Source organism: Oncorhynchus mykiss, chromosome 24 (assembly GCF_057628025.1).
Source record: "Oncorhynchus mykiss isolate SJ-2025 chromosome 24, ASM5762802v1, whole genome shotgun sequence".
Lineage (NCBI taxonomy): Eukaryota > Metazoa > Chordata > Actinopteri > Salmoniformes > Salmonidae > Oncorhynchus > Oncorhynchus mykiss.
The window spans coordinates 15,963,394-15,983,258 of NC_143045.1; the positions used below are offsets into that span (position 1 = coordinate 15,963,394).

The window sequence follows — 19,865 nt, forward strand, 5'->3', positions numbered from 1 at the left end:
GCTGTGTCTTTGTTCATAGTTAAAGCTGTACTACATGTAAAAACACCAACCTGTGTCTTTGTTCATAGTTAAAGCTGTACTACATGTAAAAACACCAACCTGTGTCTTTGTTCATAGTTAAAGCTGTACCACATGTAAAAACACCAACCTGTGTCTTTGTTGTTAAAGCTGTACCACATGTAAAAACACCAACCTGTGTCTTTGTTCATAGTTAAAGCTGTACCACATGTAAAAACACCAACCTGTGTCTTTGTTGTTAAAGCTGTACCACATGTAAAAACACCAACCTGTGTCTTTGTTGTTAAAGCTGTACTACATGTAAAAACACCAACCTGTGTCTTTGTTGTTAAAGCTGTACCACATGTAAAAACACCAACCTGTGTCTTTGTTGTTAAAGCTGTACTACATGTAAAAACACCAACCTGTGTCTTTGTTGTTAAAGCTGTACTACATGTAAAAACACCAACCTGTGTCTTTGTTCATAGTTAAAGCTGTACTACATGTAAAAACACCAACCTGTGTCTTTGTTGTTAAAGCTGTACTACATGTAAAAACACCAACCTGTGTCTTTGTTCATAGTTAAAGCTGTACCACATGTAAAAACACCAACCTGTGTCTTTGTTGTTAAAGCTGTATCACATGTAAAAACACCAACCTGTGTCTTTGTTGTTAAAGCTGTACTACATGTAAAAACACCAACCTGTGTCTTTGTTCATAGTTAAAGCTGTACTACATGTAAAAACACCAACCTGTGTCTTTGTTGTTAAAGCTGTACTACATGTAAAAACACCAACCTGTGTCTTTGTTGTTAAAGCTGTACCACATGTAAAAACACCAACCTGTGTCTTTGTTGTTAAAGCTGTACTACATGTAAAAACACCAACCTGTGTCTTTGTTGTTAAAGCTGTACTACATGTAAAAACACCAACCTGTGTCTTTGTTGTTAAAGCTGTACCACATGTAAAAACACCAACCTGTGTCTTTGTTGTTAAAGCTGTACTACATGTAAAAACACCAACCTGTGTCTTTGTTCATAGTTAAAGCTGTACTACATGTAAAAACACCAACCTGTGTCTTTGTTGTTAAAGCTGTACTACATGTAAAAACACCAACCTGTGTCTTTGTTGTTAAAGCTGTACCACATGTAAAAACACCAACCTGTGTCTTTGTTGTTAAAGCTGTACTACATGTAAAAACACCAACCTGTGTCTTTGTTGTTAAAGCTGTACTACATGTAAAAACACCAACCTGTGTCTTTGTTGTTAAAGCTGTACTACATGTAAAAACACCAACCTGTGTCTTTGTTGTTAAAGCTGTACTACATGTAAAAACACCAACCTGTGTCTTTGTTCATAGTTAAAGCTGTACCACATGTAAAAACACCAACCTGTGTCTTTGTTGTTAAAGCTGTACTACATGTAAAAACACCAACCTGTGTCTTTGTTGTTAAAGCTGTACTACATGTAAAAACACCAACCTGTGTCTTTGTTGTTAAAGCTGTACTACATGTAAAAACACCAACCTGTGTCTTTGTTGTTAAAGCTGTACCACATGTAAAAACACCAACCTGTGTCTTTGTTCATAGTTAAAGCTGTACCACATGTAAAAACACCAACCTGTGTCTTTGTTGTTAAAGCTGTACCACATGTAAAAACACCAAGCTGTGTCTTTGTTGTTAAAGCTGTACCACATGTAAAAACACCAAGCTGTGTCTTTGTTCATAGTTAAAGCTGTACCACATGTAAAAACACCAACCTGTGTCTTTGTTGTTAAAGCTGTACCACATGTAAAAACACCAACCTGTGTCTTTGTTGTTAAAGCTGTACTACATGTAAAAACACCAACCTGTGTCTTTGTTGTTAAAGCTGTACCACATGTAAAAACACCAACCTGTGTCTTTGTTGTTAAAGCTGTACCACATGTAAAAACACCAACCTGTGTCTTTGTTGTTAAAGCTGTACTACATGTAAAAACACCAACCTGTGTCTTTGTTCATAGTTAAAGCTGTACCACATGTAAAAACACCAACCTGTGTCTTTGTTCATAGTTAAAGCTGTACCACATGTAAAAACACCAACCTGTGTCTTTGTTGTTAAAGCTGTACTACATGTAAAAACACCAACCTGTGTCTTTGTTGTTAAAGCTGTACTACATGTAAAAACACCAACCTGTGTCTTTGTTGTTAAAGCTGTACCACATGTAAAAACACCAACCTGTGTCTTTGTTCATAGTTAAAGCTGTACCACATGTAAAAACACCAACCTGTGTCTTTGTTGTTAAAGCTGTACCACATGTAAAAACACCAAGCTGTGTCTTTGTTGTTAAAGCTGTACTACATGTAAAAACACCAACCTGTGTCTTTGTTCATAGTTAAAGCTGTACCACATGTAAAAACACCAAGCTGTGTCTTTGTTCATAGTTAAAGCTGTACCACATGTAAAAACACCAACCTGTGTCTTTGTTGTTAAAGCTGTACTACATGTAAAAACACCAAGCTGTGTCTTTGTTCATAGTTAAAGCTGTACCACATGTAAAAACACCAACCTGTGTCTTTGTTGTTAAAGCTGTACTACATGTAAAAACACCAACCTGTGTCTTTGTTCATAGTTAAAGCTGTACCACATGTAAAAACACCAACCTGTGTCTTTGTTGTTAAAGCTGTACCACATGTAAAAACACCAACCTGTGTCTTTGTTGTTAAAGCTGTACTACATGTAAAAACACCAACCTGTGTCTTTGTTCATAGTTAAAGCTGTACCACATGTAAAAACACCAACCTGTGTCTTTGTTCATAGTTAAAGCTGTACCACATGTAAAAACACCAACCTGTGTCTTTGTTGTTAAAGCTGTACTACATGTAAAAACACCAACCTGTGTCTTTGTTCATAGTTAAAGCTGTACCACATGTAAAAACACCAAGCTGTGTCTTTGTTCATAGTTAAAGCTGTACTACATGTAAAAACACCAACCTGTGTCTTTGTTCATAGTTAAAGCTGTACTACATGTAAAAACACCAACCTGTGTCTTTGTTCATAGTTAAAGCTGTACCACATGTAAAAACACCAACCTGTGTCTTTGTTGTTAAAGCTGTACCACATGTAAAAACACCAACCTGTGTCTTTGTTCATAGTTAAAGCTGTACCACATGTAAAAACACCAACCTGTGTCTTTGTTGTTAAAGCTGTACCACATGTAAAAACACCAACCTGTGTCTTTGTTGTTAAAGCTGTACTACATGTAAAAACACCAACCTGTGTCTTTGTTGTTAAAGCTGTACCACATGTAAAAACACCAACCTGTGTCTTTGTTGTTAAAGCTGTACTACATGTAAAAACACCAACCTGTGTCTTTGTTGTTAAAGCTGTACTACATGTAAAAACACCAACCTGTGTCTTTGTTCATAGTTAAAGCTGTACTACATGTAAAAACACCAACCTGTGTCTTTGTTGTTAAAGCTGTACTACATGTAAAAACACCAACCTGTGTCTTTGTTCATAGTTAAAGCTGTACCACATGTAAAAACACCAACCTGTGTCTTTGTTGTTAAAGCTGTATCACATGTAAAAACACCAACCTGTGTCTTTGTTGTTAAAGCTGTACTACATGTAAAAACACCAACCTGTGTCTTTGTTCATAGTTAAAGCTGTACTACATGTAAAAACACCAACCTGTGTCTTTGTTGTTAAAGCTGTACTACATGTAAAAACACCAACCTGTGTCTTTGTTGTTAAAGCTGTACCACATGTAAAAACACCAACCTGTGTCTTTGTTGTTAAAGCTGTACTACATGTAAAAACACCAACCTGTGTCTTTGTTGTTAAAGCTGTACCACATGTAAAAACACCAACCTGTGTCTTTGTTCATAGTTAAAGCTGTACCACATGTAAAAACACCAACCTGTGTCTTTGTTGTTAAAGCTGTACTACATGTAAAAACACCAACCTGTGTCTTTGTTGTTAAAGCTGTACCACATGTAAAAACACCAACCTGTGTCTTTGTTGTTAAAGCTGTACTACATGTAAAAACACCAACCTGTGTCTTTGTTGTTAAAGCTGTACTACATGTAAAAACACCAACCTGTGTCTTTGTTGTTAAAGCTGTACTACATGTAAAAACACCAACCTGTGTCTTTGTTGTTAAAGCTGTACCACATGTAAAAACACCAACCTGTGTCTTTGTTCATAGTTAAAGCTGTACCACATGTAAAAACACCAACCTGTGTCTTTGTTGTTAAAGCTGTACCACATGTAAAAACACCAAGCTGTGTCTTTGTTGTTAAAGCTGTACTACATGTAAAAACACCAACCTGTGTCTTTGTTCATAGTTAAAGCTGTACCACATGTAAAAACACCAAGCTGTGTCTTTGTTCATAGTTAAAGCTGTACCACATGTAAAAACACCAACCTGTGTCTTTGTTGTTAAAGCTGTACTACATGTAAAAACACCAAGCTGTGTCTTTGTTCATAGTTAAAGCTGTACCACATGTAAAAACACCAAGCTGTGTCTTTGTTGTTAAAGCTGTACTACATGTAAAAACACCAACCTGTGTCTTTGTTCATAGTTAAAGCTGTACCACATGTAAAAACACCAAGCTGTGTCTTTGTTCATAGTTAAAGCTGTACCACATGTAAAAACACCAACCTGTGTCTTTGTTGTTAAAGCTGTACCACATGTAAAAACACCAACCTGTGTCTTTGTTGTTAAAGCTGTACTACATGTAAAAACACCAACCTGTGTCTTTGTTCATAGTTAAAGCTGTACCACATGTAAAAACACCAACCTGTGTCTTTGTTCATAGTTAAAGCTGTACCACATGTAAAAACACCAACCTGTGTCTTTGTTGTTAAAGCTGTACTACATGTAAAAACACCAACCTGTGTCTTTGTTGTTAAAGCTGTACTACATGTAAAAACACCAACCTGTGTCTTTGTTCATAGTTAAAGCTGTACCACATGTAAAAACACCAACCTGTGTCTTTGTTCATAGTTAAAGCTGTACCACATGTAAAAACACCAACCTGTGTCTTTGTTGTTAAAGCTGTACCACATGTAAAAACACCAACCTGTGTCTTTGTTCATAGTTAAAGCTGTACTACATGTAAAAACACCAACCTGTGTCTTTGTTCATAGTTAAAGCTGTACCACATGTAAAAACACCAACCTGTGTCTTTGTTGTTAAAGCTGTACTACATGTAAAAACACCAACCTGTGTCTTTGTTGTTAAAGCTGTACTACATGTAAAAACACCAACCTGTGTCTTTGTTCATAGTTAAAGCTGTACCACATGTAAAAACACCAACCTGTGTCTTTGTTCATAGTTAAAGCTGTACCACATGTAAAAACACCAACCTGTGTCTTTGTTGTTAAAGCTGTACTACATGTAAAAAAACACCAACCTGTGTCTTTGTTCATAGTTAAAGCTGTACTACATGTAAAAACACCAACCTGTGTCTTTGTTGTTAAAGCTGTACTACATGTAAAAACACCAACCTGTGTCTTTGTTCATAGTTAAAGCTGTACCACATGTAAAAACACCAACCTGTGTCTTTGTTCATAGTTAAAGCTGTACCACATGTAAAAACACCAACCTGTGTCTTTGTTGTTAAAGCTGTACTACATGTAAAAACACCAACCTGTGTCTTTGTTCATAGTTAAAGCTGCACTACATGTAAAAACACCAACCTGTGTCTTTGTTCATAGTTAAAGCTGTACCACATGTAAAAACACCAACCTGTGTCTTTGTTGTTAAAGCTGTACTACATGTAAAAACACCAACCTGTGTCTTTGTTGTTAAAGCTGTACTACATGTAAAAACACCAACCTGTGTCTTTCTTCATAGTTAAAGCTGTACCACATGTAAAAACACCAACCTGTGTCTTTGTTGTTAAAGCTGTACCACATGTAAAAACACCAACCTGTGTCTTTGTTGTTAAAGCTGTACCACATGTAAAAACACCAACCTGTGTCTTTGTTGTTAAAGCTGTACTACATGTAAAAACACCAACCTGTGTCTTTGTTCATAGTTAAAGCTGTACTACATGTAAAAACACCAACCTGTGTCTTTGTTGTTAAAGCTGTACCACATGTAAAAACACCAACCTGTGTCTTTGTTGTTAAAGCTGTAACACATGTAAAAACACCAACCTGTGTCTTTGTTCATAGTTAAAGCTGTACTACATGTAAAAACACCAACCTGTGTCTTTGTTGTTAAAGCTGTACCACATGTAAAAACACCAACCTGTGTCTTTGTTCATAGTTAAAGCTGTACTACATGTAAAAACACCAACCTGTGTCTTTGTTCATAGTTAAAGCTGTATCACATGTAAAAACACCAACCTGTGTCTTTGTTCATAGTTAAAGCTGTACTACATGTAAAAACACCAAGCTGTGTCTTTGTTGTTAAAGCTGTACTACATGTAAAAACACCAACCTGTGTCTTTGTTGTTAAAGCTGTACCACATGTAAAAACACCAACCTGTGTCTTTGTTGTTAAAGCTGTACCACATGTAAAAACACCAACCTGTGTCTTTGTTGTTAAAGCTGTACTACATGTAAAAACACCAACCTGTGTCTTTGTTGTTAAAGCTGTACCACATGTAAAAACACCAACCTGTGTCTTTGTTGTTAAAGCTGTACCACATGTAAAAACACCAACCTGTGTCTTTGTTCATAGTTAAAGCTGTACCACATGTAAAAACACCAACCTGTGTCTTTGTTGTTAAAGCTGTATCACATGTAAAAACACCAACCTGTGTCTTTGTTGTTAAAGCTGTACTACATGTAAAAACACCAACCTGTGTCTTTGTTGTTAAAGCTGTACTACATGTAAAAACACCAACCTGTGTCTTTGTTGTTAAAGCTGTACTACATGTAAAAACACCAACCTGTGTCTTTGTTGTTAAAGCTGTACTACATGTAAAAACACCAAGCTGTGTCTTTGTTCATAGTTAAAGCTGTACTACATGTAAAAACACCAACCTGTGTCTTTGTTCATAGTTAAAGCTGTACTACATGTAAAAACACCAACCTGTGTCTTTGTTCATAGTTAAAGCTGTACTACATGTAAAAACACCAACCTGTGTCTTTGTTGTTAAAGCTGTACTACATGTAAAAACACCAACCTGTGTCTTTGTTCATAGTTAAAGCTGTACCACATGTAAAAACACCAACCTGTGTCTTTTTGTTAATTAAAAAGCTGTATTACAGTAAAAGTACCAAACTGTGTCTTTGTTGTTAAATCTGTATTACAGTAAAAGTACCAACCTGTGTCTTTGTTGAGGGTGAAGAAGGGGGAGTTGCCCCTGGGGACGGTTCGGTACGTGACCCTCCCGTTCTCCCCAGTGTCGGGGTCAAGGGCCGTAACCTTGACAACAGAAGTGCCAGGTGCACTCTGGGAGCTAAGGCTGACGGCGTAGCTCACAGGGTAGAAGACTGGTCTGTTGTCATTGATGTCCAGCAGGTCCACCCTGACGTAGGCCACAGAGTTCAGACCGCCCTGCAGGGGAACAGAAAGGAAAATCAAACAATAAATCAAAAAGACAACTCTCATTGGAATGTGACATTCTGTGTTGGATTGTTGGAGATTTATGTGAAACCAATAATAAAACAATGGACAAAACCAGAATTTTCTGGGACAGTCACCACATGAAGTGTCCTGGGGTAGGAACGTGTTTTATTTCAACATGCTTCAGTTAAGCTGAGCACCTTTCCCCCTTTATATCAAAGCCCAGCTGTAGTGAGTTAGGTGTTGGGTTTGCACCTCTTCTAAGGACAAAAAGCTCTCTGTTCTACTAGACTTTGCATGCTGTTGTATATCAGCAGGACAAAGTGGTAAACAAACACATTTGACCACATTAATGGAGAGAGTTCAAATCAGCAGGAACCCTGGTAAAGACGTCTGACTCTGAAATCTAGTCCTGGCAGGTTGGTGGAGGGATACGGATTGATAGCTTCCCCAGGGAAACAGCAATCTGTCAGGATCTGTGGGGGTTGAGAGGGCTCGCTACTACCACAGAGCTCTGTTTCCCTGGCGGCTCGTTCTGAACAGAATACAGAGCAGGCTTTTCATTTGGCTGGACTGATGAGAGGGTGGAGGAGGGAGGAGGGAGGAGGGGGAGCAGCGGTCCAACTTATTAAATATTACTGCTCTCTGCCTGTCTGACTGTTTGTCTGAATGTCCGCATGTCTGTCTGTGTCTGTCTGTCTCTGTCTGTCTGCCAGTCTGCTTGACGTTGTATGCATTTTTCTCTCTCTCTCTCTCTCTCTCTCTCTCTCTCTCTCTCTCTCTCTCTCTCTCTTTCTCTCGCTCTATCACTCTCTCTTCTCTATCTGATTGTTTTACCATGACTGCAGTGATTTCCATTAATTTCTAGCCTTTAACTTTCAAGTATGATTTGGAGTGTGGTGCTACAGGATGCTATCACAGCACAGTCCTGCCAGGGAGACTCATTCACAGCACAGTCCTGCCAGGGAGTCTCATTCACAGCACAGTCCTGCCAAGGAGATTCATTCACAGCACAGTCCTGCCAGGGAGACTCATTCACAGCACAGTCCTGCCAGGGAGTCTCATTCACAGCACAGTCCTGCCAGGGAGTCTCATTCACAGCACAGTCCTGCCAGGGAGACTCATTCACAGCACAGTCCTGCCAGGGAGACTCATTCACAGCACAGTCCTGCCAGGGAGACTCATTCACAGCACAGTCCTGCCAGGGAGCCTCATTCACAGCACAGTCCTGCCAGGGAGACTCATTCATAGCACAGTCCTACCAGGGAGCCTCATTCACAGCACAGTCCTGCCAGGGAGACTAATTTACAACACAGCCCTGCCAGGGAGATTCATTCACAGCACAGTCCTGCCAGGGAGACTAATTTACAACACAGCCCTACCAGGGAGACTCATTCACAGCACAGCCCTGCCAGGGAGACTCATTCACAGCACAGCCCTGCCAGGGAGATTCATTCACAGCACAGCCCTGCCAGGGAGATTCATTCACAGCACAGCCCTGCCAGGGAGATTCATTCACAGCACAGTCCTGCCAGGGAGACTCATTCACAGCACAGCCCTGCCAGGGAGACTCATTCACAGCACAGCCCTGCCAGGGAGATTCATTCACAGCACAGTCCTGCCAGGGAGACTCATTCACAGCACAGCCCTGCCAGGGAGACTCATTCAGACTATTTTATTTGGCTGCACTAATGACAGATTTGCTGCTCTGCTGTGTTCTGCTCTGCCTGGCTGGGGAGCTGCTCCCCTCTCTACTAGCTATCCTGGCTCTGGCTCTATAGCTGCGTCTAATAGCCAGGGTTCTGCTAGCTATTTGTCTGCTGTGAACCCTGCTGTGAAATGTCGGTTAAAAAGATCCATTCAATTGTTGGAAGCATTAATATTACCAGTGTGCTGGAGTTTTTCTTCTTTTAGCCCTGCTGTTATAAACACTGTGAAAAACACTGCTTTAAGAGATCACTGTCAGGGGTTTAATGTACTCACAGGGAGAGATTAGAATGCCACTCTATTCCCATAGGGCTCTGGTGAAAAGGAATGGACTATATAGGGAATGCAGACATTGGATGAGGATGGAGAGATAGCCAAGAAGTGGGTCTATAGAGAGAAGAGGGTGGAGAGATAGCCAAGAAGTGGGTCTAGAGAGAGAAGAGGGTGGAGAGATAGCCAAGAAGTGAGTCTAGGGAGAGAAGAGGGTAGAGGGATAGCCAAAAAGTGGGTCTAGAGAGAGAAGAGGGTGGAGAGATAGCCAAGAAGTGGGTCTAGAGAGAGAAGAGGGTGGAGAGATAGCCAAGAAGTGGGTCTAGAGAGAGAAGAGGGTGGAGAGATAGTCAAGAAGTGGGTCTAGAGAGAGAAGAGGGTGGAGAGATATGGAGGAGGGGAGAATAATAAACTCCATAATAAAGAATAAAGTCCACTGCTGGACATCTTCCGGAGAGGTTGAGGAAGGTGGAGGGAGAGAAGGTTAGTGGAGGGTAAATGGAGGGAAGAGTGCAGAGGGAAGGAGAGATTAGGAGGGTGGAGAGATACAGTAGGAGATGTGTGGAGACTCACCCCGTCCACGGCGGTGACGGTAAAGTCATAGCTGGTTGGTCCCTGATCCCTGTCCAGATCCACGTTGGTACAGATCTGTCCTGTCTCCGTCCCTACAGAGAACTGGGAGGGGACAGCACTGTTGATGCCTGACCCCAGAGAGTAGCTGATGGAGCCGAAGGAGCCACCATCCGCATCTGTCGCTGTCACCTGCAGAGAGGGAGATAAAAGAAAGGATGTCTGGGTTAGACAGTTTGTCTTAAGGGGATCTTTCACTGTTACGCCTATGAAGACACAAGAATCTTAGGAGCTAGACAAGAGAAGGAAATATTCACTAACTTTTTGGAGGACATTGAATGTTGACTTCAAAAAATACTATTATTCCACTACCATAAATTACTTTTGGACAGCTGAAGCAAGCACACAATTTGACTTCAGGAAAATTACCCTTCTAGTTAGACCAATGTATTTCAGCATGTACCCTGTGGGATAATTTTGGATAGTACCACTAGTATGAACGACAACCCACACAGGACAGTACAGGACAGTACATGACAGTACATAGCAGGACAGTACATGACAGTAACAGTACAGTTCAGTACAGGACAGTGACAGTAACAGTACAGGACAGTAACAGTACAGTACAGTAACAGTAACAGTAACAGTAAAAGTAACAGTAACAGTAACAGTACAGGACAGGACAGTAACAGTAACAGTAACAGTGACAGTAACAGTACAGGACAGTAACAGTAACAGTAACAGTAACAGTAACAGTACAGGACAGTGACAGTGGCAGTGACAGTAACAGTACAGGACAGTGCAGGACAGTACAGTAACAGTAACAGTAACAGTAACAGTAACAGTACAGTACAGTACAGTAACAGTAACAGTAACAGTAACAGTACAGGACAGTAACAGTAACAGTACAGGCCAGTAACAGTAACAGTACAGGACAGTGACAGTGGCAGTGACAGTAACAGTAACAGTACAGGACAGTGCAGGACAGTGACAGTAACAGTAACAGTACAGTACAGTACAGAACAGTACATAGCAGGACGGTACAGGACAGTAACAGTAACAGTACAGTACAGGACAGTACAGTACAGTACAGTACAGTACAGTACAGTACAGGACAGTAACAGTAACAGTACAGGACAGTAACAGTACAGTACAGTACAGTACATAGCAGGACGGTACAGGACAGTAACAGTAAAAGTACAGGACAGTAACATTAACAGTACAGGACAGTAACAGTAACAGTACAGTACAGTACAGTACAGGACAGGACATAGCAGGACGGTACAGGACAGTAACAGTAACAGTACAGGACAGTAACAGTAACAGTACAGGACAGTAACAGTAACAGTAACAGTGCAGGACAGTAACAGTAACAGTAACAGTACAGGACAATACAGGACAGTAACAGTAACAGTACAGGACAGTAACAGTACAGGACAGTAACAATAACAGTAACAGTACAGGACAGTAACAGTAAGAGTACAGGACAGTAACATTAACAGTGCAGGACAGTAACAGTAACAGTAACAGTACAGGACAGTAACAGTGCAGGACAGTAACAGTACAGGACAGTAACAGTACAGGACAATAACAATAACAGTAACAGTACAGGACAGTAACAATAACAGTAACAGTACAGGACAGTAATAGTACAGGACAGTAAGAATAAAAGTAACAGTACAGAACAGTAACAGTAACAGTACAGAACAGTAACAGTAACAGTACAGGACAGTAACAGTACAGGACAGGACAGGATAGTAACAGTAACAGTAACAGTACAGGACAGTACAGGACAGTAACAGTAACAGTACAGTACAGGACAGTACAGGACAGGACAGTAACAGTAACAGTAACAGTAACAGTACAGGACAGTACAGGACAGTAACAGTACAGGACAGTACAGGACAGTAACAGTAACAGTACAGGACAGTAACAGTAACAGTACAGGACAGTACAGGACAGTAACAGTAACAGTACAGGACAGTAACAGTACAGGACAGGACAGTACAGGACAGTAACAGTACAGGACAGTACAGGACAGTAACAGTAACAGTACAGGACAGTACAGGACAGGACAATAACAGTAACAGTAACAGTAACAGTAACAGTACAGTACAGAACAGTAACAGTAACAGTAACAGTACAGGACAGGACAATAACAGTAACAGTACAGGACAGGACAGTACAGTACAGAACAGTAACAGTACAGGACAGTAACAGTACAGGACAGTAACAATAACAGTAACAGTAACAGCACAGGACAGGACAATAACAGTAACAGTAACAGTACAGGACAGTACAGTACAGAACAGTACAGAACAGTAACAGTAACAGTACAGGACAGGATAGTAACAGTAACAGTAACAGTACAGGACAGTAACAGTAACAGTACAGTACAGGACAGGACAATAACAGTAACAGTACAGGACAGTACAGTACAGAACAGTAACAGTAACAGTAACAGTACAGGACAGTAACAGTACAGGACAGTAACAATAACAGTAACAGTACAGGACAGTACAGTACAGAACAGTAACAGTAACAGTAACAGTACAGGACAGTAACAGTACAGGACAGTAACAATAACAGTAACAGTACAGGACAGTACAGTACAGAACAGTAACAGTAACAGTAACAGTACAGGACAGTAACAGTACAGGACAGTAACAATAACAGTAACAGTACAGGACAGTACAGTACAGAACAGTAACAGTAACAGTAACAGTACAGGACAGTAACAGTACAGGACAGTAACAATAACAGTAACAGTACAGGACAGTACAGTACAGAACAGTAACAGTAACAGTAACAGTACAGGACAGTAACAGTACAGGACAGTAACAATAACAGTAACAGTACAGGACAGTACAGTACAGAACAGTAACAGTAACAGTAACAGTACAGGACAGTAACAGTACAGGACAGTAACAATAACAGTAACAGTACAGGACAGTACAGTACAGAACAGTAACAGTAACAGTAACAGTACAGGACAGTAACAGTACAGGACAGTAACAATAACAGTAACAGTACAGGACAGTACAGTACAGAACAGTAACAGTAACAGTAACAGTACAGGACAGTAACAGTACAGGACAGTAACAATAACAGTAACAGTACAGGACAGTACAGTACAGAACAGTAACAGTAACAGTACAGTACAGGACAGGACAATAACAGTAACAGTACAGGACAGTACAGTACAGAACAGTAACAGTAACAGTACAGGACAGTAACAGTAACAGTACAGTACAGGACAGGACAATAACAGTAACAGTACAGGACAGTACAGTACAGAACAGTAACAGTAACAGTAACAGTACAGGACAGTACAGTACAGAACAGTACAGAACAGTAACAGTAACAGTACAGGACAGGATAGTAACAGTAACAGTAACAGTAACAGTACAGGACAGTAACAGTAACAGTACAGTACAGGACAGGACAATAACAGTAACAGTACAGGACAGTACAGGACAGTAACAATAACAGTAACAGTACAGGACAGTACAGGACAGTAACAATAACAGTAACAGTACAGGACAGTACAGGACAGTAACAATAACAGTAACAGTACAGGACAGTACAGGACAGTAACAATAACAGTAACAGTACAGGACAGTACAGTACAGGACAGTAACAGTAACAGTACAGGACAGTAACAGTACAGGACAGTAACAATAACAGTAACAGTACAGGACAGTAACAGTACAGGACAGTAACAATAACAGTAACAGTACAGGACAGTAACAGTAACAGTACAGGACAGGACAATAACAGTAACAGTACAGGACAGTAACAGTAACAGTACAGTACAGGACAGGACAATAACAGTAACAGTACAGGACAGTACAGTACAGAACAGTAACAGTAACAGTAACAGTACAGGACAGTAACAGTACAGTACAGGACAGGACAATAACAGTAACAGTACAGGACAGTACAGTACAGAACAGTAACAATAACAGTAACAGTACAGGACAGTAACAGTACAGGACAGTAACAATAACAGTAACAGTACAGGACAGTAACAATAACAGTAACAGTAACAGTACAGGACAGTACAGTACAGAACAGTAACAGTAACAGTAACAGTACAGGACAGTAACAATAACAGTAACAGTAACAGTACAGGACAGTACAGTACAGAACAGTAACAGTAACAGTAACAGTACAGGACAGTAACAGTACAGGACAGTAACAATAACAGTAACAGTACAGGACAGTAACAATAACAGTAACAGTACAGGACAGTACAGTACAGAACAGTAACAGTAACAGTAACAGTACAGGACAGTAACAGTACAGGACAGTAACAGTAACAGTAACAGTACAGGACAGTACAGTACAGAACAGTAACAGTAACAGTAACAGTACAGGACAGTAACAGTACAGGACAGTAACAGTAACAGTAACAGTACAGGACAATAACAGTAACAGTAACAGTACAGGACAGTACAGTACAGAACAGTAACAGTAACAGTAACAGTACAGGACAGTAACAGTACAGGACAGTAACAATAACAGTAACAGTACAGGACAGTAACAATAACAGTAACAGTACAGGACAGTACAGTACAGAACAGTAACAGTACAGGACAGGATAGTAACAGTAACAGTAACAGTAACAGTACAGGACAGTAACAGTAACAGTACAGTACAGGACAGGACAATAACAGTAACAGTACAGGACAGTAACAGTACAGGACAGTAACAATAACAGTAACAGTACAGGACAGTAACAGTACAGGACAGTAACAATAACAGTAACAGTACAGGACAGTAACAGTACAGGACAGTAACAGTAACAGTACAGTACAGGACAGGACAATAACAGTAACAGTACAGGACAGTAACAGTACAGGACAGTAACAATAACAGTAACAGTACAGGACAGTACAGTACAGGACAGTAACAATAACAGTAACAGTACAGGACACCAGGTGTTGTTGGAGGGAGTATTTTCTTCTCGTCTGTGTTGTTTATCTGAGTTGGAGCACAAGCCAAACCGCCTCCTCTGATAGAACGAGGCACTGGGGGAGGGAGGGAGGAGAGGATGACTTCCCCAGTACTGCCTGCGTTTAGCCGGGAGAGATGCCAGCAGTAGAGACAGCCAGGCTGGTTCAGAAGTGGAGTGGCGTCTGTCTGAACAGCCCAGTGACAGGGAGAGAGGGAAGATGGGGAGGGAGGGGGATGGGGAGGGAGGGCTGGGGAGCAGCAGTGTACCCCCCACAGCACGCCTCACTGCCTCCCTGCCTCACCACATTATAACTCTAATGTTCTACCCCTCAACGTCTGGTTCTAATACACCTCACATCTACAGTACAGAGACAGCTGAGAGCTGGGGCTGGTGGGTTCATAACAGACAACCTCCACTCAGTTCAGCCCAACTCCCCGGCCAGCCACTAGTCAGCCACGGAGAGGAGACTGTAGCAGTTCCCTGGATTAGACTAACCAAACAAGCCAATCAGAGAGCCTCCTGGGTACTGGCAGGGTAATCGTTTGCAAGTGTTGGCTCGGGATCGCAGCTAGAAAGAGATTACAGATGGGGTTAAGCCTCACAAGTTGATTAGAGTTCTCTCTTCCTTCCATCTCAAAAAAGGGGGGGGGATCACTCTGGGAAGGAAAGTACGACTACTACTACTGCAGTATGGCTGCTCTGTGCCTAAGAGGGCAGCTAGGAGAGAGCTATGAGAGACTGGGCCAAGGAAAATACAGCCAGCCATGCTTATCAAAAGCACACACTTCTCTGTCCTGGCCTGGCCCTGGCTCCTGTGAGTGTACGAGGTGATGATGATTCTCAACTGAAACAGGATCTCTGTTCTGTATGGTTGTACGGAGCTGTATGTGTGTATGTGTGCATACATGTGTGTGTTTTTGTGTGTGTGTGTGTTTGGCCTAACGACAGCCAAAGGACAGTGAGAGAGCCAGCAAGAGACCCTGTGATGTTGGCAGAGAGAGACACACACCAAAGAGAAGGCTAGTAAACCACAGGAGGGGTCAGAGACCGGGAGCTTGTTGAGGAGAGGTGAGCATCTCTGTTAAAACACAGCAACTCTCTAGGCCTGAAGCTGTAGCTTCAATATTCTATTATCTACTGCACTGCTCCTTCTTGTTCTCACCACAGTAGCATGACTGAACCTGGACAAGTTAAACACTGAGTACTGGTCGTGGCTTACTGTAGGAGACGGCTTGATTTGTGTGTGTGTGTGTGTGTGTGTGTGTGTGTGTGTGTGTGTGTGTGTGTGTGTGTGTGTGTGTGTGTGTGTGTGTGAGAGAGAGAGAGAGAGAGAGAGAGAGAGAGAGAGAGAGAGAGAGAGAGAGCGAGAGAGAGCTATATGAGGAGACACAAACGTAGCTTTCCATTTCAGCCACAACCAGGCATGGAGGAATGTTTATTTTCCTAGCCAATACCACCGTCATAAAAAATGGCACCTGTACAATACTCACATTAAATATTTATGATATGAGGGCTGACAAATGAACTGGTAGAATGCACCTGGGATTTACAGTGGAGGGGAAAGAATGGAACTATGATTTCAGAGGTAGAGGCTATAGAGTTCGCTACTCTCATATGAGCGCAATACTGAAGCTGGAGGGAAAACACTCTTCTGTAGCATAGCATTAAAAAAAGTGCCAGACACAAAAATAGTGAGGGTCTCCTGGCTGCATAGCCTGGATGGACAGTGGAGTAGTGGAACAGTATTACTAGGACCTGGAGTTCCACAGTTCACACGCACACACCACAGCTCTGCCTCAAAGGTGAATGGATACAACTGAATGCTAATCTGGTTCAGGCTAGAAAGAGAACGAGAGAGAGAGGGGATGGAGAGAGAGAGAGAACAGTACAGTCCAGGGATTGGGAGCTATGAGGCTGTTGTATGTTGTGAAGACAGATATCAGGATTAATAGGAGGCATGTGGACAGGTTCACCTCCAGTTCAGAATGCATTCACCAGCCTGATTCCCGTTATACATGGTAGAGATAGATGTACTGATCCAACTGTTATCTACAATCTCACCAGCCTGATTCCCGTTATACATGGTAGAGACAGATGTACTGATCCAACTGTTATCTACAATCTCACCAGCCTGATTCCCGTTATACATGGTAGAGACAGATGTACTGATCCAACTGTTATCTACAATCTCACCAGCCTGATGCCCGTTATACATGGTAGAGACAGATGTACTGATCCAACTGTTATCTACAATCTCTCCACGCTTGATTTCAGGGAAACACACATTGACAAACCATATCCAGTGGATGTTTGACTATAATAACCCTGCTCTAAACTCAACCCTCTAAACATAACCATACATTTAGCTCCAAATGCAGAGGAGTTTTATGTTGTTGTACTATAATGAAGGTACAATAGAATTGATATAGAACCCTAAACGTTCACAATACTACGCCTGTGGAGAGCAATCAGAATGATCTCAACTCTACAGGGACCTGGAATCTCTATTCTTCTCTCATTCTAGGTGAGTGAGCTGAGGCAAGGGACTAGGTCTGCCTGTCCAGGAGATGTGTCCCAAATAACACCCCATCCCTACAAAGTGCCCTATGAGCCCTGGTCAAAAGTAGTGCACTAAATAGAAAATAGGATGCCATTTCAGATGCAGGCAAGAAGATGACAGCATAACATCTCCACTCAGCTGGACAGGCTTGGTTAATAATGAGACAGAACGTCTTTTCCTAAATGGCACAGTAGTGCACCATAGGGAATACTGGAATAGGGTGCCATTTGGGACGCAGGCAGAATAATTAGCCAAACCACAGACAGACAGACAACTGGGAGTGACGAGGAGGATTAACCCAATAGAATTACGTCTCTGGCGTTCATAAAAAAAGTCCTGATGGAAGGAGCTGTGGTAAATCACACACAGTGAGAGAGATAGAGAAACAGAAATGGAGGGAGAGACAGAGAGGGAGAGAGAGGGGAAGCGGAAGAGGGAGAGAACGAGATGAGGGGAAGGTGTAAATCACTCACAATGTGCTAAGACTAATAAGAACCATGTGATTAAGATTGATGTCCGCTCACCATGCGCCTACCATGTCGCAATGCTGAGTATTTAAATCTGGTATCTGGTGTTGTGTTGTTATAATTATAATCACAGCCAGACCGTTCCTTCCCTTTATACAGTATGGGTCCCAAATGGCACCCTATTCATTATTCCCCAATAGGGCTCTGGTCAACAGCAGTGCACTATATAGGGAATAGGGTGCCATTTGGGACACAACCATAGTCACAGCGGTGAAAACATACTGTACTTACGTTAACTAACAGTGCAGCTCAGTTCCAGCCTTGGCAGGGATACATGTGTGTTGTGTTATACATTTCCATCTTGAATCCATGGTTCCATCATCAACTAACGTCACAGTTCCACTCTCCTCCAGCTAATGGAATAAGGCTCAGGGCTTCGTCCCAAATGGCACTTTATTCCATATATAGTGGGTCTGATCAAAAGCAATGCACTAACTAGAGTATAGGTATGACATTTGGGACACAGTCAGGGGTCTGTGAAGCTGATGATTTGACCTCTGAACTTTAGCCGATGCTACACAGGCTGAGTGAACTCTGACCCAATACAAACCAACCTGTAGACACTAGCCAATCAGCCGCTGTCTTGTTCAAACGCTTGTAAACAACAGCTAAGTATATGTGGGCTTCAGCCAAATGTTCTTGTTCTTGAATTTCATTGACAATGAGTCAGTCACAGGTGTTGGATAAAGATTTCCATACAGACCTGGTAACCAGGCAAGAACATAACTACATTCAGACCTGGTAACCAGGCTAGAACATAACTACATACAGACCTGGTAACCAGGCTAGGAGAGAACTACATACAGACCTGGTAACCAGGCTAGAACATAACTACATACACATCTGGTAACCAGGCTAGAAGAGAACTACATACACATCTGGTAACCAGGCTAGAAGAGAACTACATACACATCTGGTAACCAGGCTAGAAGAGAACTACATACACATCTGGTAACCAGGCTAGAAGAGAACTACATCCAGACCTGGTAACCAGGCTAGAACATATCTACATACAGACCTAGTAACCAGGCTAGAACATAACTACATACAGACCTAGTAACCAGGCTAGAACATCACTACATACAGACCTGGTAACCAGGCTAGAACATAACTACATCCAGACCTAGTAACCAGGCTAGAACATAACTACATACAGACCTAGTAACCAGGCTAGAAGAGAACTACATACAGACCTGGTATCCAGGCTAGAACATAACTACATCCAGACCTAGTAACCAGGCTAGAACATAACTACATACAGACCTGGTAACCAGGCTAGAACATCACTACATACAGACCTGGTAACCAGGCTAGAACATCACTACATACAGACCTAGTAACCAGGCTAGAAGAGAACTACATACACATCTGGTAACCAGGTTAGAAGAGAACTACATACACATCTGGTAACCAGGCTAGAAGAGAACTACATACAGACCTAGTAACCAGGCTAGAAGAGAACTACATACACATCTGGTAACCAGGCTAGAAGAGAACTACATACACATCTGGTAACCAGGCTAGAAGAGAACTACATACACATCTGGTAACCAGGCTAGAAGAGAACTACATACACATCTGGTAACCAGGCTAGAACATAACTACATACAGACCTAGTAACCAGGCTAGAACATAACTACATACAGACCTGGTAACCAGGCTAGAACATAACTACATACAGACCTGGTAACCAGGCTAGGAGAGAACTACATACAGACCTGGTAACCAGACTAGGAGAGAACTACATACAGACCTGGTATCCAGGCTA

General features: G+C 41.7%; 1 protein-coding gene across 2 annotated transcripts in view; it reads right to left on the bottom strand.

The window, feature by feature from the left end:
- Positions 1-19,865, bottom strand: part of LOC110503349 (protocadherin-16) — a 189,689-nt gene that overhangs the window by 32,301 nt on the left and 137,523 nt on the right. For both annotated transcript variants that reach the window (XM_090218447.1, XM_090218446.1), the window contains exons 3-4: positions 10,054-10,242; positions 7,263-7,494 (exon numbers count right to left, since the gene is read on the bottom strand). In XM_090218447.1, coding sequence (XP_090074573.1) covers positions 7,263-7,494; positions 10,054-10,242 — 421 coding nt within the window. The remainder of the gene's footprint in view (positions 1-7,262; positions 7,495-10,053; positions 10,243-19,865) is intronic.